This window comes from Rhipicephalus sanguineus, chromosome 1 (assembly GCF_013339695.2).
Source record: "Rhipicephalus sanguineus isolate Rsan-2018 chromosome 1, BIME_Rsan_1.4, whole genome shotgun sequence".
NCBI classification, from domain to species: domain Eukaryota; kingdom Metazoa; phylum Arthropoda; class Arachnida; order Ixodida; family Ixodidae; genus Rhipicephalus; species Rhipicephalus sanguineus.
This window is the reverse complement of record NC_051176.1, coordinates 191,318,138-191,343,587: the sequence shown is the minus strand read 5'-3', so window position 1 is coordinate 191,343,587 and position 25,450 is coordinate 191,318,138. Positions and strand designations below refer to the sequence as shown.

Sequence of the window (25,450 nt, the reverse complement as noted above, 5' to 3'; positions counted from 1 at the left end):
GCTTATTGCCTCATGAATCGACTGCCGTGAAAATATTTAGAATCCATCAAGTGTCAGCAGAGTTACAGGGATTTGTCGCACACTTCAAGTGCTTTCTCTCCCTTTTCACCCTGGCAAGCATGCTGAAAGCTACGCAGGGAGGGGGATGACAAGGGGGCAAGAAGTGTCCCTTCATCAGCGTGCGTCATGACCTTGAGCACTTTCTTTTTTTTTTCTTCACACGCGCGGCTTACTTTCAGTGTGATTGCGAGCGCGCACGCGGGCACATGGCGGCATCCCACAGTGGCCACAGTAATTATGCAACTCACAATGTTCAAATCTGCCAGTGGCCGTGGACTTTGGGTTTATGGCGCAGTCATTTGTCGAGGGAAGAGGGAACAATTTCTAGCTGACTTTGAGAATTAATTGTAAATTCTAGGCCGCGTGCTGCTCTATAATGTTTGACTTGCGTGTTCTCAGGTGCCTCGACTACTGATTGGCAGCGTTTTCTGACCATGCTGAAAAAGTGTTGCAGTGCCCCTTTAAATGCAGCTTGGTTCCATGTCTACAGCATTATGCCTGGTCCGCGCAGTTCTGTAAAAGGAGAAAATTGGTTTGATCACACAAAGGTTTAATTTCCGCATGCACAGCACAAAAAAAGCCAGACTGCAAATACAAAGCTCTGTTTGGTGCATCATATACTCATTGTCAGGAGCGTGCATGTCGTGTCGCATTGGGGAAACAATAAAATTCTCTTTGATAAATGAAAAGAACTCACATTCAATCACTATAGCACATGCGCTTTTTTCTTATCTACACATACAAATACATCACAGCTTACAGGTGTATACGTACCAGTTAAAGCTTCCAACTCACTTGAAAGAGGACACCTTGCTTTCTGTAATAACCGGTGCATGGCTGTCATTACCATCTGTGATATTGTCTTTGTTGAAAGACCAGAAACTCCAGTAGATTCTTCAGCTGATTGGAATCTTGAATAATTAGCAAATTCTGGACGGCTGAGCACCAAGTAAAATAACACTTTGCCTTGCCTCAATCGAGCTGCCATAACAGACGACATAGTAGTAATGAAGGTGACATCACACACAAATTTACTAATGGCGTTTGCTTAGTGTTTGCAGAAATGTGCCGTGCGACAGTAGCCATTCTTGTTTTCCAAAAAAATGCTATTTACATGCACATTTGTGATGCTTCAGGTCAATCAGATAAATAAACTGACATGCTTCAAAGTCTTCATCATCTTCTTCTTTTTTTTTCAAGAGTGCTTCAGATTCTATTTAATGTGGCACTGGTATGTCCCAGGTTCTAATGTACCATAAATCAATTTCATACCCAATTTGTATGAATTTAATGCAGAAAACAGTGTGCATGTATATTTTATGTTCACGTGATTTGATTTTTTTAATGTAGCATGCTCCCATTCTGTTAATTATAAAGAGATCAAATGTGCCAAGTTTATCTTGATAAAATGGAAATTCTGTTTGCACTTAGCCCTTTAAAGGGGATCAATTATTGATGTACACCTACTTGTGTTAGGAGCTTTACATCTAATATCTGGCTGCAAACCATTATACTTGACAATGTTTGAAACACATTGGTTTTAAACAACGAGGTTACGTCTGTCCCCTTCTGCTGTGTCCCCAACCACGTTAGGATACCAGGCAATGAAATGACTTTTCAGCACAGAAAGCAGTTACAAAAATAAAAATTCCCCCATTAGACCGCTAGCGAACAATTCACCTGGCTTTGTTATCAAAATGGCAGCAACAGTAGGACCACCTGCACAAGTATTAAGCTCCATCTAGTTAAGGCTCTAATTAGAGAATGGAAGACATCCCGCAACCAAGAACACTTTATGGTGGTCATATCATGCCGCCTCTGAATTGGGCACAACCACTTCATGCACAACTATTTGCTTAGAAAGAAAGAACAATCAACACGTGAAAAATGCCAGGAGCTGTTAACAGTCATACATATCCTAATCATGTGCCCCTATATTGTGACACAGACAGAAATATTTCGGCAAGTTAAGCAAACACGTGACTCTCAACCCCAGTCTAATTCTAGGGGCCAATCCACTTATTTCTTTGTGTAATGTTCATAGTCTTTAAAAGGAAACTGTTTTTTAAAGTAAGCTTTAGAACAAAACAACTTTCATTGATTATTATCTAACACCTTGTGGCTGGCATAGCATAGCCATAGTTGCTCTTGCACCATAAAACCTTACTTAGCTAACTTAAGCTAATATCAATATTTCTTGGGTGAAATGGCCATTTGATTTGAACTGTAGCAGACATTGACGCTGCTTTGATGCTAAGGATTGCCGTGAAAGGCTTTCGTAGCGTTAGACACCCAATTCTTGCCCTCCAGAAATCCTGCTTAAACATTGGAAATGAATGTTCTTGCATAGTGTGTAACAGTACTATGGCTTGACTAAATATTGAACAAAGGTTGTATGTGTGTGCATAGAGTTTTCATTCATTCTGAAAGTTGAATGGTGCACTGGTTGCCAATTAATTTGGTCCTTTTCATAATTATCACAGGTTCATCACCACGAGAAAATGGTGAAAGTGGAACAGAAACATGTGCTGTCCCAGCCAAGCGTCCTCGGCGGGAGGATGGATTGTCACCCCCCAGCTCGGATGCTTCTTCAACTACAAGTAAATCTCCTAAGAACAGTCGTACTTACCAGTGCAAGTACTGCTCTTATGCCTATGACAGGAAGGGGAGCCTCACACGCCACATGCGGCTACATGGTTCACCTTCATCACCAACCAATACTGCTGATGCACCACCAGCAGCAGCTACAGAAGACATCTCCATTCCTCCAAGTGCTCGATACTGTGCCAACTGTGACATCCAGTTCTCTTCATACAAAACATTTACTGTACACAAGCAGTTCTATTGCGGCACACGGCATGTACAGAAAGCTCCTGTGAGCATTGCCCCTGCCCCACCCCCAGTGCCAACAGTATCCATAGCACCAGCTGCACCTGAGCAGGTCCTGCTTAACCAGCCATTATTTGCAGCAATATCCACAAACCCCTTGATCCTTGTTCCGTGTTCTTATGTCCCTGGAAATGGCCTTGTTCCCACAACAGGGGGAGTTCTGCGGCAAGATGCAACTCCATCTGTGGCTCCAGCAATTGTTTGCCCTCAAACTGTTGCTGTGGCACCAGCAGCCTTGGTAACATCTGGTGGCTCAGTTACTCCTGCAGCATCTACTCCTGCTGAGCCATGTGAAACTAAGGAAAATGGCCCACAAGCAAAAGACCCAAGCACTGAAGGAACTGTTGCAAGTGCAGCCTCCAGCAGCAGCAAAGCCAGTTCACCATGCATCAAGCAGGAGCACGTGACAGAGACACCACTAGACCTAAGTCTTCGGAAGGAGGCCAAGGCTAGACAGTCACCACAGAACCCTTCCTCACCAGTGCCTGCTCAGCAGGAGGAGGCTTCAAACCCATCTGCTGTCGTAGTCAGTGCTATCGATCCACTCCTGACACTTGGTGAACAGGTAGTTGTAAAGCAAGGAACCTCTCGCTGCCGTGAATGCAACATAGTCTTCTACAAGCATGAAAATTATTTGGCTCACAAGCGCCATTACTGTGCTTCAAGGCAGCAGAAATTGGGACGACTGTCTTCACCATCTGGGGATGAAGGCTCTTCATCAGAGCTTGTGTCTCGATCACCATCAGCCAATGCAAGTGCTTCACCAGTTCCTGCTATTCCTGATGTCTTCGGCCAGAGAAGTGCTGGAGTTCAGTCACCACCTCAACCACTTTACCAGTTTTACTGCCTTGCATGTGGTATTAAATTTACATCACTTAGCAACCTTCAAGCGCACCAGACCTACTACTGTCCAAAGAGAGATGTGCTAAAAGGCCAAGTGGGTGTTGCAGCTGTCAAAAGGCCAACTGAGTTTTCGTGTGCACGATGTAGACTGTCTTATCCAACAGAAGAAGCCTTGAAGCAGCACCTTTGCTCTGCTGCCCTGCGCAAGTGTCCCTATTGTGATGTGTTCTGTCCAACACAAATTGCTGCACAGCGTCACCTAGTGACTCACACAGGAGTGAGGGCATTTCGATGTGCAGAATGTGGTTACAAAGGCCATACACTGCGTGGAATGCGCACTCATGTTCGCATGCACCTAGAAAAAGGAACACAGATGCAAGAAGAGGCTCTCATTCTTTGTGTTGGTGCTGATGGAAACACACTTTGTCCTTGGAATGGCACAGCCGGAGTGCCTGCAGCGGTGACTCCTGCCCTTCCTCACAACAGTGAAACAATAGAAGAAGCTTCTGCGCGCTCTGGTAGCCCTCCTACTGCTACTACTGTGACAGAAGAGTCAAGCTCAACCTCAAGAGCATGTGAAGAACATCATCCTGCTCCGACAGAGCTTCTTCACTGGTGCAACCTGTGTGGCTACTCTTCCTCTTACAAAGGCAATGTGGTGCGCCACGTCAAGCTGGTACATCGCGATGTAGTTGCCACTTCAGCAGTTCATTCCTTCACAACCGAGAAGCCTCGTTCTTCAACAAATGAAGGGCATCACTCTCCTGTGCCGGAAGTCAAAGTGGAAGAAGTTTCAGATGCAGAAGATGCTGCCACAGAAACTTCTGCCAAACAGCAGTCAGATGTCGCAATGTGTAACTCACCGGCTGCTGCTGAGGCTACTTTGGTGGACGTTGTTGCAACTAACTCAGCTGATACTGATGCTTCTGCTGCAATGAAACCAGTGCCACCTGTGCCAACACCAAAGAGCAAAGTTCATGGAGCAACCAAGTACTGTAAAGCATGTGACATTTCTTTCAACTATCTGTCAACATTTGTTGCACACAAGAAGTACTATTGCACTGCCCAAACTACGGACAGTGCAGACAGTTCAGGTGCAGCAACAGAACTAGGAGAGTCGGCACCAGGCACAGCCTAAGAGACAGGTCTTTTTTTTTCCCCTGTCCTCGTGAATACTGGGAGCTTCACTGTGCTTAAGAAAACGCATAGGACAGGTGTTGGTGCTTTGTTGTGCTTGGAAAATGAACACAATGCTCTCCGTTCAGCTAAACTGCTCAGCAGGTGGAATGGCGTCATCATTTTTAAAAGGTGTACAATGGCTTCCTATAATGATCGGGACTTGGCAGTGTAGCATTCATTTAAATGCTTTTTTGTGGCTTGTGTCAAATTGATTGCAAAAGAAAACTTTGGGGCAGGGGTTGTGTTGAACTAGCATTTAGCATGGGTAAGATTTATGGCACCAGTGTTCACAAAAGGTGTAAACATTGTGAAAGTCAGAGCAATGGCCATGGTACATCTCATAATAGCATGACTGTATGCCCTTCATGAAACTTTCATCTTTGCACACTGGCATTTATGGACACATGATCATAATCAGGAACTTGTCAAGCAATTTTAGAGGCTACCAAAGTGTTTGCTGGGATGCTCACTCACTACCCTCCACCTAAAGTAGCAGAATTTGAATTGCTATGCTAGGTAAATATTACTACTGTGCACTCCCAGCTCCCCCACCGACAGTTTGAAGCTTCTTGTGTATATGTGTCCATCTCTGTGCGGTATTGCAGATGACTTGCAAATTCGCTCAAATCTGGACACTGGTGTCAGAGACATTTATTCATGATTGCTATTGAAGTCAAGCATTTCTGACTATTTTATTTCACCCATGTGAATTTTTGGCCTTACTATTTAGTAACCCTTTGCGGTCATGGGCATTTGCCCACTTTACATTTGTTCCTGTTGTGAACAATTTTACATGTTTTGGTCGCTGTACAGAAAGAACACTCACGTGAACAAATGCATAGCGATTTACTTGAGAAAGTGTTGTTTATTTCAAAGGCACTGTCTTCAGTTAGCATGACATATTACGTGATCACCACGGAAGTCAATTTCTTGGGGATTCATTGTTGCTTTATTCTTTAGTACTCTCATCCAAGTACATTTCCTGGTCTTCTGAAGACGAAATGTATTTTTTTCAGCACTAAGGTTGTCTTCAGATTAACTTAACTTGCATGACTTCCTTCCATAATATGTACATGGAGAAAACATTGCCATCCTCTCAGTGCTTCACATCATGAAAAGCACATACAAGTTTCTTTGAGTGTGCCACTATAAAAAAATGTCCTTGTATACATGTGTTCTGTACCATAAAATACAATAGTTAAAAATGCTGCCAGAAGGTGCCGCAACAGAAACTAAGGAAAAAAGTGGCACCTGGTGAGCATGTGCACCTTGCACCCTTGCCAGCATGTTACCAGAATAGATATTTTTGCATGTTAGGAGGGGCCCGGTACATGACCGCAAAGGGTCAATTATTACGTGTCACATGAGTATAGTTCTCTGTATTGCTATATTAAAATGCATGTAGTGCATGCTCCTGGACTCAGTCTGAATGGGAGAAACATTGTTCATGCCTCTTCACAACAGTGACACGAGTAACAAAATATTGGCTGGAAAGAGATGGTGTCACATGACTAATGAACAATAGCACCAAGGACTGGATTGGTTCATCTGCCAGTTCCAGCTCTATTGGTATATGAAGGTGACAGTGAGTTAGCTGGATAAAGAAAGCACTTATTCCAGATATTCGCATGAATAATACAGTGTCGACATTAGTGCATTGATGACGTAATGTGGCATATCTTATGTACATAGTATACATACTTGTGTATCCATGTATCTGTGTTAGTACATTTGCATGTAGCCTCTTTTGTGTATGCATTGCATTCAAGCTGTTTCTTGAAGTATTCCACTGTTTCATGCATTTTGAGTGTGAGTACTGGTGAGCAGCACTGAAGTGCACACACTGTGACTATTTGTTATCTTTACTGCAAATGCACGTATGAAAGCATCTTTTGTGGTGATTGTGCACTCTAAATTGTTCAAAAAGTAAATACAGGCGAAATCTGGGGCATATTTATAACATCAAGCTGAGAAAAGAGAATGCTTGACTTTAATTTTGCCGAGTATACACTGTTTGCACAATTTTGTAGGGCTATTTGTTATAGTTTCTACAATTGTAATGCATTGCAAAAAACTAGCTTATGAAGCCAGAAAATGTGCTGCATTCTACTCAAGTCATCATAAGTTTTGCATTTGAACAGATCAAGTTGGTTAAAAGTACCTCTTAGGTGCCTGGCCTCTCTACATCGACACTTATACTTTGACATCTATAGGCACGCATTCATTACAAAAACAGTCCTAAGAACTGGAGGCAGAAAAGGAAATTGAACTAGATGTTGCACCAGGAAGCATTTATTTGGGAATAGCTAGAAACATGTCTTTCTAAGATGTTTAGTTTACATTGCTGATTGAGAATGGCATTGCATAACTGTTGGAAATTGCATATCACTGTGTATTTTTTCTCCGGTGCATTTTGTGCATAGCCACCAAAAGTTATGTCACACTTATCTGCACAAATGCAGTAGCTGTACCACAACAAGTTTTATTATGATAGTTGGGTGAAGAGCAGTAAAGACAAGAAGGTGCTCATTTCCTGAATATGTCTTAATGGCTCTGGGTAACAACAGGTTACAAAAGGTGTTCAAGCTTTAGGCAGCAATGTTTTGTTGGGTGTCGGAATTTAATGTGCTACCCTTTCTTGATCATTCACATTGCCTTAGGAGGAGTCTTGAAAATGCTGATTCATAAAGTAATGTGTTCTGATTCATACTAGTAAACATTAGTAAAAGGCAGTAAATGTATAGTCAGAATGATAGCTTGGGGATTGCTTGCATTTCCATGTTCCAGAGCATGTGACTTATAGAAAACAGTCTTGCAATTGGTTCCTGCATCCTCTGTACTGTAATGTAAATGTTTAGTACAAAGTACATTTACCTGTTGCTATATCTTACTGCTGCATATACACAGCAGATTTAATATGAGGAGCCCAAGTTCTTTCTCAGGTGTCGCATGACACAGGGCTCTTTAGCAGCACTTCACCTTTTATGTTATTGCAAAAGTACACGAAGGATAGTTCTGCACATACAGGTGTGACACAACCTTTGATCACTGTCTCGCAGCTTTTGTTGTGCAGTGCCATTGCATTTACATTCAGTATTTCATCTGCCATATTTTTGCCCATTGCAAGTGCGCATAAGTGGACATGTGTACTTCCTGAATTGTTTTAAATGTGAAGTAACTTGCTTCACTTGGATGATACATTCTTTAGGCATGATACATAGTGCCTGCAAGTTACCATTTGAGTTACTGCGATTGGATTCAGCTTGATCAAATTAATTTAGCTTTTGCTTAAATTTGTACCTGTAATCAGTTATAGTACTAATCTTGTCTTGTGCATGTTCTGCTATTCTTGAAGCACATGCAGATTTCCTAACACATTTTGTTTATACCCTTTCATTACATGATGTGTTATTGACGTGTCCAAAGTGGAAAGGGGGAAAAGAGAAGCAGGAAGAAGTAACTGTACTCTTCAATTAACATCACTGGCAGCATTTTTATATAAAATATCTGCTCATTTAATTATAACTGAATTCTAGCAGCAGCAGGAGTCATTTCAGAAAGGCGGCTTTCACAAAGCAGGCATCCTCCTAGCATTGTGCAAATTGCTGTCTCAAGGGAAGTCCCTGTCAGGATGGCAAATGCCGTCATCCTTGTCAAGCATTGTATGCTGGCTGCATGCGCCTTTCATCCGCACTGTCCTGTGGAAAGAACCTCACACTTATGAAGTTGGTTGCTACATCTGATATAGAATAGTGTCATGATCAACTACACTTCACCTGAAGGTTGTTCTTTCTCTGTATGACATTTCCTCACTCCTTGGCAGAGTGTTTGCAAAATGGGTTCTGCAGTACGCCCAGGATGCCCGAACTCTGTGCGTGTCTTAGATCCAGCTGCATTCAATGCTGCACATTATGTATTCCACCTGACTTCAGTTGGTGCCGGTGGCCCCCATATATATATACAGATAGGCCATTGGATTAATGGGCAATGCAAACATAGGAGCTCACTTGATAGCGACGACGTAGGCTATCCTGCTATTGCCAGCCTTGCTGATGAGATACTGTGGGTAGGCTTGGTTGATGTGCATCAGAAAGGACAGACTTGGACGCTGAACGTTGACTGTGGTTCTGTAGGAAAAAGGTGTCGGTGTGCGCTGCATGCTCTGTGCAAGTTCTGTGTTGACATACTTCCTCTTAGTATTGATCCGGGCAGCATACACATGCTTTCCTGAGACACACACACACATATATATGTGTGTGTGTGTGTGTAATTACCAACCATTGGTGAAAACTCCAGGCTAATGAAACACTACTCATTTTGAGCATGCTGGCTTGCAGGCCTGCGTGAGTATGGATGCTTTCTGTTTTTCATGAAACTTCAACAGTACCAAAGAATGGATCCATCTCGAATGTCATGTCAAGGTAGTAAAGTTCATTGCACTGTGAAAGTCAAAATTTAGGTGTACTGTGTATGGAGCTGGTAGAAAACATATTATAAGGTATTATAAGCTGTATTTTTCTAGTGATATAATACTCTTAGCCTCAACTGCCTGTGGGCCTAAAAGATTGCAAAGCAGCATATTGCCTTTTCTATTTCCCTTATCCCTTTATTTTGCTGACTCACTATAAAACCTTCAATACCTACAGTGCATGCTCTAATTTTTTAATTATTTTGGGAAAGTGAATATCTTTTCGTAGTCACACTGCATCTGTTCTGTGCTACTCTTTTGGAATGGCAAAAGTTCTGAGACTTGAATGGTTTTTGTCTATTAATATGCTATTTGGATGTTAACAATGTCTAAATAGCACTGATGTGATACAGGCTCGGAAGCAGTTTACATGGAAGCATTCCATGGCAAGTTTGAACAGCACGAAGTGTGGTAGCCATGATTCAAATGCTTCGTGCTACAGTTCACTTAGCACAATGTGCACATACATGCAGCTCTGCATTTTATATGAAGCATCGTGGAGGAGCTCCAGGAAACAAACCGGCATAGTAAATTGCTGGCCTCATTGTTATGTATGGTCCTCCTTTGGAATGCACATTCTTCAACTTTTTCTTCGTGACCATGCAGCTTCAATTTCCACAGAGATTGTAGGTATCGCCCAGTGCTGGCAGGAAAAGTGAACTCTGGTGGTTATTGCTTTAAATGTGCGCCTTTTCTCCCCACCACATCCTGCTGTGTGTGCCACACATTGGCACCTGCTGATTTGCTGGATGCTGTGTATTGTGGAAGTTAGTTGCTATGTGTCACCACTGCATGTGCAGCTCTTCTTGAGCAATGCAGCCCTTTCTTCTGCGGTAATGCTGAGTAGACCGTGACAAGGAGCACTGGTGAAGTACTTGCTTATGGGCTGTGCTCTGTCTGTATGAGAAGTGGGGGTGGCTGTTGAACGTGGTTTAATTGGGTATAAGTGAGAATAGTGCTGGGTGGCGCGATCTGTATTCTGCTTCTCGATTGTACCTCGAAGCTTGTCGTGTATGTAGAGCCAGCCTGTGTGTATTCCTACTAAATTATTAAGGCCTCTAGATGTGTTTTCCCGACCTGTCACAGATGTTTACAACTGAACGTCTGAACTAGTCAAATGTGTGATGATGACTGATGGTGATGATGGATGTGTTTGTAGCAAAAATGACCGAACGCAAAGTGTGTCCCTAACCCGGTTTGAGTGATTCAGGGTGAATGCCATTGCAACTGGCTGCAGTTCTGAAAGGTGCAATTGTATGCGCGAATGTTCCGCATAAAACATTGTGCGTGCATATTATACATATCTATATATATATATTACACACATCTAGATTTATGTGTTTTTGAGAAGTGTGTGTGCGTGTTTGTTTCTGTTCTCTTGCTTTCATCGACGTCTTCCAGAAAACTAGTCCGAAAAAAATGAGGATGGGAGAGCTGCTGTTATCTGCAGGGGTGTGTGAAACGCGAGCTTCTGCACCACGCTAACTGCGGTACACCTCTTGGGTGCTTGGCGCCGTGAGTGCTCAGATTGAGAACGAGCCCATGTCGTGGTGAATGAATTTTATGGAAAAAATGGTTATTAAAGTTGAGTTGGCACGTGAAGTTCAAGAAAACAGTGTGTTTCTGTGTCTTTATTTTGCAGAGAACACATAAAAGACATGTATGACCATGACGTAAGATCCAAGCAAGGCTGAAACCTGGGGAAAGATGGAGGCTTGAAGAGATAAAAATTCCTTGAGCATGGGGTGTTGCTGGAGCCAACGTTTCAACAAGTGGACTTGTCTTCGCCAAGGCAGCAACTGCCTTAACAAAGACAGGTCCACTTGTCGAAACTTTGGCTCCAGCGACATGCATAGTGTTGTAGTGCAGAAAAGAGGTAGGACAAAGAATAAGCATTTGTTTCTCATGGCCTCTTTTTCCACATCTCACGTCAGGAGATAGAAATTCCTTGAGCAGGAGCTGTCACAGGAGCCAGCGTTTCGACTAGTGGACTTGTCTACGTCAAGGCAGCAACTGCCTTGTCACAGCAACTGCCAATGCAGTTGAGTTTTCGTCGGTACTCTCTGGACTTTTCAAGCGAAGCTTGTATTGGCTCACTTGAGCCAGGGTTCGGTGTCCGCGGGAAAAAAACCAAGGCTGCGCCGGTGGCGAAACACGCCACGGGCGCTCTCAAGGGGAAGGAAAAGAGAAATAAAGGGGCTCGAGCGCCGGTTCTCCTTCCCGTCAGTTCACGCTTGGCAAATGGTGTGGTCAGTTTGGGAGCAGAGCGCTTTCGATGAGCAATGCGATTGGGAGCGGGCTTGGGATTGGGAAACGGAGCCTCGTCGACAGCGTAGAGCAGCGTATCCTGAGTTAAAGGGACACTAAAGAGCAAAACGATTTGTCTCATATTATTAAAGTACTCGTTCACGATGCCAAAAACACCACGCTTGCTGCGAGAAGACTCTTAGTAAGCGAGAAAACGCGCAAAAACAAAATGTGGGTGGCGCCGCCACCTCGAAGTTTACGCACCATGACGGCGCCTACTAGGGACTACGTAGTTCCTAATCGGTAAAAATGAAGTACATTGTCCTCTGAGGGGGCCATAGGCTTAACATACCAAGTTTGCGTTAATTCTGTTGAGCCAATGGCGCCAATGTACGATAAATACACCTTGATATCCGTGACGTCACGCGGGGAGATTTTGGTGCGAAATTTAAAAATGAAACTTTGAACTTGATTTTCTTCTCTATTAATAAACCTATGATGGCGACATTAACGACATTAGAGTTCTTAGAGCACAATTTATCGATCTAAACCGATTCGTTGTTTCTCTTTAGTGTCCCTTTAAAGGAGCACGACGACCAAGCGAAACGACAGAGGTTGGCTACAGATGCTGGGGCACAGCAACGCAAACTTCAAGTTAAAGAAGGACAGCAAACCCTCGGCTGCAGGCACGAGAAGCAGAACAGCGCCGGCAACGTCGACACACATGAAACACAAAATAAGCTATTCCAGGTCTAAAAAATGTCTTGACAAGATGAAGCTAAGACATTCTTTAGACGTTTTCAGAATTTTGTTGTAATGGCTTTAGGCATGTAAAATAAGTTGTTATAAATCTATTTGCAGTACGCTTGGATCAGCAGCCTGCAAGGGCGTCCGCAGAACTTTTTCCAGGGGGGGGCAACCGCTGGGCGGGGGGGGGGGGGGGTATGGTAGGTTAGCACTAAAAAGGCACTATTTATGGTCTGAGTTACGCACGTGCGAAAACAAAATCGAAACAACGAATCATTGGATTGGAAAATACATTGGATTTTGTTAATGAACAAATAACTAAACCTAATAAGCAATATGCGAAAACATAGCACCGCTCTCAACGTGTTAATTTTGGCGCAAAGCTAGAAACATGAATAAAGACAGAGGAAAGAGTCAGAGGGGCACCAAACTACGAACTGTTTATTGCCGGCGAAGATTGGAAATCAAGAAAACGTATACGCATATCGCAGGGGCGTGAAACTGTGACGTCAGCATGTCAATACCGTAAGCTGTCCATTAAAAAAGGATCTCTCAGATTGATACGATACAAATGATGTGCCACTGACACAAGCGGACCCATTCCTTGAAATATGAAACGCTTCTAAAAGTTATCTCGCCGTTTGGTCTCTGCTCTTGCCAACGATATTAGCTTGCTCGAAACGTGGCGTATATGCGCATGCCTTAACATGCACCGGAAGATGCGCACCATCACTTTTACCAATACTATTGGCGTGCACCCTCAGGTGGTCATTACGTCCCGTTTGTCCTATGTATAGGCCTTGCCATTGCTCACAGGAATTTGGTAGACAACACCTTCGGCACGTCGCCTGAAGGGTTTCACGTGCCTCTTTTGGCACCCTTGCTGCTTAGCACTAGCGGTTCGCTGGCACAGCTGTGCCAGTTAATTTGGAGCGGAAAACACAACAGGAATTCCACGGCTAGTGGCCACCTTCTTCAGGTTATGGCTCACTTTGTGCACGCACGGTAGCACTTGTGGTTTTGCACGCTCCGGTTCTCTCAAGTGCTCTTCCAGAGTACTGATTTTCACTTTCCGTAGTAAAGACTCGGCGACGTCAACCAAGACCATCCGAGGGAAGCCAGCCTTTTTGGAGTTTGCCAATCTGAGTGCAAAGGCTAGTACATCATGTGCGAACACGACCCGCGCAACGCAGATTGAAGGCAATACAGAGCGATGCACATTGAACAATCATAAGACAATAGCGCTTTTGTGCTGCGAGGAAAGTAAGCGCAAGAAGCATGATCGTTTTTCAAAGCCGGGCAAATATCTAAAAACTGCAAACAATTGTCGGTCTGAAGCTCATGAGTGAAAGTTAGTTCCTTAGAATTCGTCTTCAAGGCACCTAAAATGAAATATACCATTTCATGGTAAGGCACATGACATATCTTATATTAAACAATAAAAAAAATCGACAACATACCTAAAAATGGAAAATGGATGAAATGAAGTAGAAACACATTGTAGTGCCTGGTCAATACGAGATAAAAAGATGTACTGAAATTGGTGCTACACTGGACTCGATACAAATGCCTTTCTTTTGTAGGTAAATGCGATGCCTTTTGCAGGTAAATGCCTTTCTTTTGTAGGTAATTGCGACAGCGGGGAAGAATGTCTTGGCCTGAATCATAAGTTCAGAATATGTTAATTCTGAGGTGTCCCTAGTTTTGTTGTGCCACATCTCGTACCAAGATATGCTCTCTTCCTTGGAGTTCTCGATGCTATAAAATTCTTGGAGTTCATCAGCGAGGACAGCAAACTCAACAAGGCTCAAAGACTTCATTTTTGTTGGATGAAGCTGCAGAAGCTTGAAGCTCTTCTCATTAGTGTCAGAAAAGCGGCGAGCCAATTAAGAAGCAGTGAGAGAGTCCAAGTAAGGCACATATATTGCCACGCGGTAATATTTCTCCGGCGACTGTATCCCGTAGTTGTCTCGGTGGGTCTGACGAGAGGCTTGCCTTGGCACAGATATCACTATGTTTAAGCGATTGGCTGCCTCACTTGCTGTTCTCATGATGTCAGAGAACTGCTCTTCAGCGTTAGTCCGGTGGTCGCGAAATATATTCTGCAGCTCAGTGATGTAGTCGTGTACAGAATGAAAGTTCATGGTTACACTCTGCAGAACGTTCGTAACAGGTTCCAGTCGTGCGCTGTACTTCGCTACGATGTGCAAGCAGACAATGAAAGGTGAGCTTGTCGTTGCACAGTAGAGGATGTGAGCTCGTTGCTAGTTGCAGCATTCGAGGTTGATTCCATTGATGCGAGCTCCTCGAGGGCTTCAACTATGGCCACGTAATGTTGAGAGAAGATCCTAATTGACTTGTATTTTGCAGACCACCTTGTTTCACACAGCATCGGAATGTTGGGCACCAATTTCCTTCGAAGTACGCTCTCACGGAAGAAGATTGTGGTTTGCTTGATTATCCCTATTGTGTTGCGAATTTCAGAGACTTCGTTCAAATAGTTGATCACGAGATTCAGTTTGTGGCTTGCGCAGTGGAAAAATAGTGCCTTTGGAAGTTCTTTCTGTATTATTCTGTTAACTCCAGCTTCTCTTCCAGCCATTGTGGAGCATCCATCATAGCCCTGTCCAACGAGGTTCGAAAGAATCAGCCCAGCATCCTTTAAAAACTTCAAGATTGCGGCGGCGATGCAAGCTGAGTTCAGCTGATTCAACTCTACAAATCCCATAAAATGCTCTCGAACGCAGGCATCCGTTACTCTCTTGTCAATGAAGCGAATGCCTATAGACATCTGCTCTGTTCCTGCAATATCTGCAGTTTCGTCCGCAAGGACGGAAAAAGCAAATGCTGTGTTAACTTCAGCCACTATTTCCTCCCTCAGGATGTCGCCACAGATTGTGATGATCTCGTTCTGGACTCGGGCGGAAGTGTACTTTGCATTACCAGGAGAAGATGCAAAGTGTTCTTGAAGCCAGGTATCTCCTGCTTCTACCCGAAAGTCAAGGAGATCATTGAAAACTCCACTGTCAGACTGCTTCCCGCGTACTGGCAAGTCATGCGTTGCACAAAATATAATGGTGGAAATGATCGGAAATAGTTTCTGGCGGTTCGTTTCAACCTGCTCGTGCAGGGCTTTGTTTAGCTGCTGTACAACGGGTAATTTCTTGCCTGATATCACACCCATAAAGTTCTGTGAGGCGGCCATTGCTTCCCGGTGCCATTGGGATTTCCCATGATCCCTGCACGCCTCGTGCATTTTTTTGTAGTTACTGAAAGTGCGCACGATAAAGCTACCTTGAGTACCCCGATGAACATTTGGAGGAAAGGTGACGCAGAAACGACAAAGGGCGCCTTTCAGTGTCGCTGAGTACGCAAACCAAGGGGCGTAATCTGCCAGCCATTGGTAGCGAAAAGTCCTCTTGCCAGGTGTTACATCTTTCTTAAAGTCATATGTAGCATTTGGCGACCATGAATTAGTCAGAAGGCGTAACTTCAAATTGTCTGGAATGCCCGCGAGTTTAGCTTTGTCTAGAAACTCTCCCAAATCACATTCTAGAGAAATGTTAGTTGCTTGCTTGCTGTTGTCACTGTTATTTAATCTCAAGCAAGGAGAAGTATCATCGTGGCTTACTGTGTCGTGGTAGCTCACTGATGGTGGAACCTCTTCCATGGTGGCGACGACCTCAGGCACAGTCCGTTGGTGAAAGTCTGCATCACATTCACTAGGCTGGTCAACTTCTGCAAAATCGTCACACGCCACACTAGAATCGTCCGCCGGACAGCTCAGTGACACTCCGTCAGACACCCGTGGACGCTTGAAGAAGCGTCGGATATTCATAATTGGGGACCGGACGAGGCAAAGCTGTCAGAGTTCCTGGTGGTTGACCACTAGAAAATATACGCACACTGACTGGAAGGATAATTATTCAAATGCTCACGTTAAAAAACACGAAAGCATTATATTTACAAGGAAATCTTATTTACCGGCTAATACACACGCTCACAAATTCATTCGTCTAGCTCAATCTCGCTCGCGCACCCGCACAGTCGAGCGACCGGGCCATGCACTGCTTGCCGCTCGTTGCTCTCTCGTCCAGTGTCCTGGTTGTTTCATCTCCGCATAGCCATGCACTTAAACACACTGAACCACACAAAGAGAGGCGCACGGGTGCAGGGGCTTACTGTCGAAAAAACGGAACCATGTGGCCGTGTCGGCTCCCCTTGTAGACAGGACATTGCGCGCACCACAAAGTGGGAAGATGGCTGGAATCGTTTACGCGCTGTCGCCGCTCTGGCGAGGTTCCCCGTGATGGATAGCGCAAACAAGGCGCAGGGCTGGCCATCATAAATATATTCCGACTCGCCGAATTTGCTACCTTGTTGAGGTCCCCCACACTGGAGGTGCACTCAACAAGATGCGTGCTCACAAGGGTTGCCTTTCAGTGGTTATTCAGGAAAGGAAAAAAGGCACCTAATTTCTGTCTGCCTATAGGCGACACGGCGCAGTGCCTTGTAGGGGTGGGGGGTAAGGAGGGAATAAAAGAATAGTAGGAAAATAGAGAGAAAAGTGACAGGAGCACATCCATCCAACGAAGAGAAAAGAGGACAGGAAAGATTGGGAAACGGTCACGGGAGTTCAGGGACGGGTCCGCGAAACACAGCTAGTGGCACAGTGCACAACACCGACGAAACGGAGAAGGTCCCGACGATGAGCGGCGCACGGCATAGCGGGCGAGGAGTCCGTCACGGGGCGCCGGTCAGCGAGAGGTACGAGGAGTAATCCAGGACATCGCGGCCGGCACGTCCGTCTTGCTTGAAATCCAACGAGCGAATCCCGGGTTGGGAGTACCAGCGTATTCCGAACACAGTGAGCAACGAAGGCGAAAACACAATGCCCTGTACGGTGTCTCTTTTCGTGCCGCTATCTCTCTACAGAGCTGAACAATAGAGACCTCCCCTGAAGAAGGGTCGGAACACATGCGTGCCGGCACTGCTACCATCGGACTTGGAGGCGCCCGGCGCCTGAACGTGTCGAAACGATTAGAACAGATCGCCCTTCAGCCCTTTTTAACGATGACACCTTTCGAAGACGGCAAAAGGACACGTGCCCGTAAAACCTATAGACACGCGACAGTCCAGAGGTGCCACCCAAAGCGTAAAAGCGGGGGCTGCTTTCACCCGTTTCGCAGGGTGCGTCGCCGGCCCATTCGTGGCGGCTCTTTTCCTTTCGTCGTTGACAACCATCAGTCACGGTTTAAGTGTTTAAGCATAGGCGCGTTGCCATTAGGCTGTAATCATCGCGCGGATGGGCACGGCTGCACGGATGTGTGTCGGGGGCCAAAAAAGACTCCCATATTGGGGACGAATAAAGCTATTGATTTTGCTTTGCTCTGTGTTATTGGTCGGGCCTTAAACTGGGCCTAAGCTTTAAGGTGGTGGTCACCTTTAATGATATTTGATTGGCTGATCTTCTGATGGCATTTTTGAATAACCGTCGCAACTGGCTTGTTAACCAAGTGAGTGAGTGAAACAACTTTATTGATGCTTGTTAACCAAGTTTTTTTTTTATTTTAGCGCGAGCAAAATCTCGATATCCAGTACAGTCTGAGCTGAAGCTCCAGGCAAACCCTGTACCACGGCTATACTTAGGCTCTAACCAAATGAACAATGAGTACAGTAGGTACTGCAAAGTTTGTCCTTTTTTGTAAATTAATTTCTGCTTCTGATTATATAAATACATCCTCCGTCGTGACTCTTCAGTGTCGTCACTTCCTACGAGTACTCATCATGTCGCCTTCGTACACGCTGTACTTCACGATTCTTTTGTCAGGGTTTGGACACATTCCTAAAAAACTAACATGCACATGCAGTAGTATTTTATTTTGAGATGCGTATGACATTACCGCAACATTAACTAATCATGTAAGCAACATAAGTACATGACTCCCGAAAATGGTAAGGCGATTTAATTTGCATGAGCATGAAGGCCCGCTGTTGTGAAGGTATAATCGACGCCTTATAAGGACCAACAACAAGGGCAACTTGAGCTCCACAAGAAAGCACAGCATGAAACTTGTACAAGCCCACAAGCTTTCTGAGTGACCGATATAAAAGCATTGTTTGGGAGCTTGGGTGGTGAGAGGCGCGACGCCATGGGATATTGTTACAGTCTTTTAACGAAGTGTAGCGGTAATGATTTCTTGCTAAATGTAGCCGTCAATTTTGTGAGAACTAAAGTTCTTGTGTCAGACTGCGTAAATCTCTTAGTTCAGGAAAAGAAAACATGAAACTTGTATCTCAGAATTATTCGCTATCTTCAATAGCCATCGCAGGCAGTCTCACTGCCATGACTTGACGTGTAGATATATATATATATATATATATATATATATATATATATATATATATATATATATATATATATATATATATATATATATATATATATATATATATATATATAGGCATAAAGAGAACTTCTTCTGGCTACCGTCATAAAAGTTGTGAAAAACTCCTTCGTGCTACAATATAAGAAACAAAACAAATATTTATTTTATCGTAACAGTTTCGGCTGGCGCGCGGTGCAGCCTTCTTCGGAGGATGTAATTGAAATGACATGGCCCAACCTGCTGCACCAGGGCCGCCCGCCCAGTTTGGGTGCCAAACGAGAATTTCAAAAAAAGATAAAAAAAAGGAGAAAGGAAAAGAAGAAAGAGAGAAATAACGAAGGCAGCAACAGCAACAATTGCTTTGTTGGGGCATTCGTCAACAGCTGCAGAACGAGGGAGGGAAAGAACAGCGGTAGGAAAGATGGAGAGCCGCCGGAGGCGGGCGAGGCGGGCGGTTTATCCCTGTCTTATCTTCGTAGGGCAGATAAAAAGGCGGCCTGAGCAAGCGACCAAGGAAAAGGGGAAAAGAGAATTGTCGCTTCTACACATCACACAGATGGTCCAAGTTAAGATGGTACCGCAGTTAGCCCGCGGCGCCGGGCCGTGCACACACGAGAAGAGATACATACGACCCGCTCTAGCTTTGGGAAAACTTTCGCCACGATACAACGCTAAAAGTACTCCCCCCCCCCTCTCTTTCATATATAGATATATATATATATATATATATATATATATATATATATATATATATATATATATATATATATATCCCGAATTCCAGGGGGGGGGGGGGCAGATGCCCCCCCCCCCTTGCCCCCCCTTGCGGACGCCCATGGCAGCCTGACGACAACCACAGGGAGTGGGCATTTCGCGCTGTACCCAAGAAAACCGCAGTTTCAAGCTTTTCTTTCACTCTGAAGCCTAAAACTAGGCGGCAGCCACTGCGGCGCTACTTGACGCAGACAAACGAACAAGTTCTTTGCACTTCTTTTGAGTTTAATAAAAATAATAAGCGGTCCAATTGGGAATTTGACACGCCTTGCCGTTTTTCCTGACGATGTGCTGCTGCGACGCTCCTTTTTACAAAGTTTGTCACGTACGTGAGCTTCTGGTCTAACACAATATTAATGGGACCGAACCTGCGACCTTCGAAAACCGCAGGTAGTCGAAGGTCGCAGGTTCGGTCTGTAGCTAGAGTTACTGTTACTCTTGTGATAGCTAGAGTTACTGTATATGCTACCTAAAGGTAGCATATACAGTAACTCTAGCTATCACTACAGCCACTGTATATGCTGCCTTTAGGTAGCAGATTTGCGCATAGGTCTGGGAAGCAACCGCAGCTATGCGGCGAAGCTTCACTCTCCTTTTGCAGGCGACATGCCTACCGTGTCGCCGACTGACATGCTTGGCGTGTCGAAGACCGGTGATTAACTTGACTGTCGATGACAAGGGTCAATCCAGTTCACTGCGTGGGCGGCGTCAAAAAATACAAAAATTGTCCCGAGCGTCAGCTTCTCCACAACGCATGGTTGCTCGCGGCGTTTGGAAGACAGATGCGCAACTCTGCTACCTAAAGCATGGCCTCCGAGATGGCGGACGCGCGTATTTCCCGAGGTGGGCGTGGCGCGCTCTTTTCTCCGCACCGCGGCGCACTTACTTGGGATCGGATGGATCGGATAAAATCACTGAACGGGAAAAGTACCGCGTTCTTTTTCTCTTCGCCGCCGCGCCCTTTCGGCGGCTTCGCCACATAAAGGGTCCAGCACGCTCGCCTCGCTAGCGTCTCCCGGCCGCCGACGCACTGCGCTTTGAAGGACGATTGTTTTTATAGCCTCAGAAAAGCGTGAAGGGACATTACGACATCCCGTATCGTATTGACACTTCACCGCAAGCCTGTTGAGGCATCGAAGAAGGCCTGGGTGCTGCGCCGGCTGCGCTTTCGGGAGCAACAACCGGCGGGAAACGGGCAAAGCCCTCTTTGCTATTCCCAGCGGGAAAAAGGATGCCAAGCGACGGGCTGTGTGGCTGCACAGAATACGGCGCGAAAAATTTGTTCCCACGACTGATACCCGCCTTTGTGAGGCAAGCGTTTCATTGAGATTTCGCAAATGCTGTTTCGGGGAATGTTGGCGTCTCCGATGCACTAGTGCAGCTTGTTTCGCGTGGTTGCTGCAGAAGGTTCATGCACAATAACATTGCCGGGCAGCTCTTAATTATGTTTAGCATAAATGACGCTTGGGCTCGCATATAACGATCAGTGCGCCATGAAAACTGACTGCTACAGATTGGTATTGCGTGACGTGACCGAATGACGAACATAAATAACGGTGTACCATGAAAGTAATGGCACACATGTAATGTAAGGCATCATTCACATGCCATGCTCATGGTGCACTCGTGGCCGGTTCGCTGGCTTGATATGCACAAAAATCGGTATTGCGTGACGTGACTGTATGACGAACATAAATACCAGGTGGTAACATGAAAATAATGGCACGCATGTCATGTAAGGCATGATTTACATGCCATATGCTTATGGTGCACCCGTGGCCTGTTCGCTGGCTCGATATGCACCTAGATTGGTAGCGCGTGACGTGACTGTATAATTGTGCATTTTGTGTCAATCCGGCAGATCCCATGCATTGTGGGAATCAATCTAATGCGAAGCAGCCAGCAAAGAGCTGCATATATCGCCTTGTTCGTCTTTGAGGCAGATGAAATCATTCATGTCATGACATCTAGTTCACTATATATCGCATGTTTGTCATGCGTGCATGCATGTAGAATCTGGTATATACAACGCATGACCTGTAATTTATGTTCGTCACGCACCCACGTCATGGCATACTAAATTTGGCATACATCGAATTAACAAAACGGCCGGAAGCGCACAAAGACAGTGTGATGTAAACCATGCCGTACATGTAATGCATGTCGTGGTTTTCACGTTACCACCTGTCATTCATGTTCGTCATACAGTCACCTCGCGCTATACCAATTTTGGTGTATATCAAGTTGCCGAACCGGCCGCGAGCGCACCATGGGCGTGGAAAGTAAGTGATGCTGTACATGACATACAAGTCATGATTTTCATGTTACCACCTGTCACTAACGTTCATCATACAGAAATATGCCGTCATATCAATTTTGGTATATATGCATTTCACTAAACGACCGCGAGCGCCCTGAGGCCATGTCTTATAAATTATATTTTACAGGATATGCCTGCCATGATTTGCACATTATCACCAGTAACTTATGTTCGTCATACACTCTTGTCACGCCATATCAATTTTGGTGTGTATCACGCTAGCGAAGCGGCCGCGAGCGCACCATGAGCGTGGCATGTAAATCGTGCCGTACGTGTCATTATTTTCATGTTACCACCTGTAGTTTATATTTGTCATACTGTCATGTTATGCCATACCAAATTTGGTATACATCCCATTAACGAAACTGCCAGGAGAGCACATAGTCGTGGGCGGCTAGATAGATAGATAGATAGATAGATAGATAGATAGATAGATAGATAGATAGATAGATAGATAGATAGATAGATAGATAGATAGATAGATAGATAGATAGATAGATAGATAGATAGATAGATAGATAGATAGATAGATAGATACTACGTTCAAACTCGTAGAAGGTCGCTAAGAAATGATTCGCATTTAATAAATTCCGACAGCCGAGCGCGTAAATGCCGCGCAGTTCGCATTTCTTTATCGCGTTAGTACGCGTGCGTGCGCATGTAGGCAAGTGAAAACTGCCGCTATTTCTTTCCTAATCAGTTAGAGAAAAACGGTATGCTTCATTCGGGGCTGCAAAAGCGCACGCAATGCGTAAAATATGCGTTACTCCGCGTGAAATCAACACCGCGCCGCCGCAGCTTCGGCCGCGCTGGACCAAATATGGCGGCGGGCAGGACGGTCGCGGTACTTTTCACGTTCCAATGACTTTAGGATCGGATAGGATCGGAAACGCTGCCGCGCTGTTGGCGCAGCTTGCATGTGGCGAGGAAAAAAAATGGTTTTGCGCTTTTATTAACCTCGCGCTGATTTGGAAATGTCTGGTCAAGGTGTACGAGAGGCCAAGTCAATGCCGGGGCCTATCGAATCTCAAATGGGCTTTTTTTTTTGCTGTATATTTGCGCCGCCTTTAATAGAGCACTTAGAAAAACGATGCCTCTGCAAGAGATCCGCATGTGCTAGAAACCTACTATACTTCGAAATTTGCGGGCTGTCTAGTATGGGCACGCTAGCGAAGGAGAAGAAAAAAAAAGAACCATGATGAGGCTGGGCGTGATGACGCCCGGGGCTCGCGCTCGCCTTGCCAATAAAGACCGATCAGTCGTTGCAGGGCCTCCGTAAATTAAACGCGTTTTTCTTGTTGCCTATGTGTTCTCTGAGGGCTTTGGCCAACCACTGGCCCCGAGCCCACAGTAGATATGTTGATAATGTTGTAAGCTAGATTTAAAGGCCAACTCCGGCGATTTTTTGGCCATGTCAAAGTAACGGTGCTTTTATGTTCCTGAGACGCTCCTGTTACGGGCCCGATAGCAGAAATACTTGGCAAATTGGAGAATAATATTAAATAAGCAAAAAAGCGCAACACCGAAACCGGAACCAAACTGAGTCTGTCTACGTATGACGTAGACGTTGTTACGAACGAACCGGAAGTCGTGCAAGGCATGCCGGTCACGCCGGCGCGGAGTATGAAAACTGTGACAGCCGGGACGACCAGCGAAGCGCCGGCCAAACCAACGCTGTCTGTCGCCTTGTGCACAACAGACGCTCGCTGTAGCGACCGAAGCCCCGAAGTTAGCGGTGCCCTCGGCTGCGTCACTTCCGCCGCCTTCCCAATACTGACGTCACAGACGCAATGTTGCCAATAATAACGCCCTCCTGGGAAGCCAGGAGGGCGTTTGCAGACAATCTTTAAAATTCATTTGCAAACAATCTGCGCATGTCTCAAGCCTGTAATTTGGCATAAATGACGGAAACGTGCAAAGGAACGTACCCAGCGAATTTCATTGAGATCCACCGATCTCGAAAAATCGCCGGAGTTGGCCTTTAAAGGACCCCTGACAGCAAAATTTTTGTTGGTGACTTTTTTACTGTAATTTGTAGCTTTGGGTCTGGTAATCCCTAAGTTAAATCGTAAATGCTCTAGCGTATCGTATAACTAATTCTAGCGTAGTTAATTGTGACCATTTTAGCGTCACTTCAAAACGCCCGCCTAAAAACCACAAGAAACTAGCGACCCATGCGGGGAGCGTCAAAGACCACGTGCACTCAAGCTGTGGTGACGTAGAAAGCGCGGTTTTCAAATCGGGGCCCCGCGCGCGGTAGAGATTGAAAGTATGTGGGTGCCTCGGTATGGGTTAAACCTGTTAAGCGCGTGACCCCTCACGAAAACTACCTCGAGAGCAGCCCGACAACAAAGCGAGAGGGGTGCGGAACAATAGGCCTCGCCGGGTGCCAGTCGTCGTATTGTGCATGTGCGCCCCGCAAACGCACGCCGCACGCTTCGACACAGCAAAGAGAGTGAAAGCATGGCTGGCAGTCGGCTCCAAACACACTCAGAGATCGCCGACGTCATTGTTACTAGCGTATCGTCACTCAGGGTGATTTTTGTGCAATGTATCACACCGAACACGTAGCACTAGTGTCGATGTTGCAGGGCAGCCGATTTTTTGTTTTTTCTCCTACGCTGTTTGACATCGAATTAAAATAACTTCCACGCGACGGATGCCGTTCAAATTTGGCCAAGAAAGACCTATGCATACCAAGCGATCGAATGATGGGCACATCTCGATCTTGAAATTTGATGTCAGTGCTCCTTTAAGGCCTGCGACGGAAGCAGTCCGTTTGGAAGCAGTATCGCAAAACGCAGGTATCGGTGCTTGCTTCCTTTGTGCATTTTTTCCTTCGGTGTAACAACATATAGCGAAATGAAAACACACGTACAGCAGCACTCAAATTTTCCATTAGGGACACTTTGTTTATATTTCCTTTATTAACAACTTGCAGGCACTTCCTTCTATACGGAATGCTTTACAGGCATCCCAAGCTTCCTTTTGCTATTCGACTTGCAGAAGGGTACGCAGCAGTATGCCATATTCCTGAAATTAAAGAGAAGACACAGGACCTCACAGCATTTTCTCTAGCAACAGCAACAACAACAACAACAACAAAAAAAAGACAGCACTGACAGAGTGTCAGTTATATAGCCGTAAGTAGTCTGCAACTTCAATTAATAAATCACTGCTATTGAATCGAACATTCATTTCCACTTCCACGCCAAAATTTTTATTCTTCTTTACGCAGAACGCCAGCGACACAAGCACGCAAGATAAAAAACCGCGCAAACGCCGCAGCATGAGCGCGTTACAAAGAAATAAGGTCGAGCGCACGCTGGAGTGAAACGCTAACTGAGCCGACTAAAGTCGGCATCAGCAGTCGTCATGCTCTCTCCTCGCGATGTCGCCGGCGCCATCAAGTCTGGCGCGACAGCCGCGCTCGCATAGCGCACAGTGCCTCGCACTCGCCCACGAGGCTTCCCCAGTCTCCCTTTCCAACTATGTACCTCCCGTCGCGCCGCAGGAGACAGGGAGGACGTTGCA

At 45.3% G+C, this 25,450-nt stretch overlaps 1 protein-coding gene across 1 annotated transcript in view; it reads left to right on the top strand.

Moving 5' to 3' along the window:
* Window positions 1–11,052, top strand: part of LOC119404469 (zinc finger protein ush) — a 541,895-nt gene extending 530,843 nt beyond the window's left edge. Inside the window, exon 7 of the mRNA XM_037670976.2 lies at window positions 2,544–11,052. Within this exon, the coding sequence (XP_037526904.1) occupies window positions 2,544–4,930 (2,387 nt within the window). The 3' untranslated portion in view covers window positions 4,931–11,052. The remainder of the gene's footprint in view (window positions 1–2,543) is intronic.
* The last annotated feature ends 14,398 nt before the right edge of the window (window positions 11,053–25,450 follow it).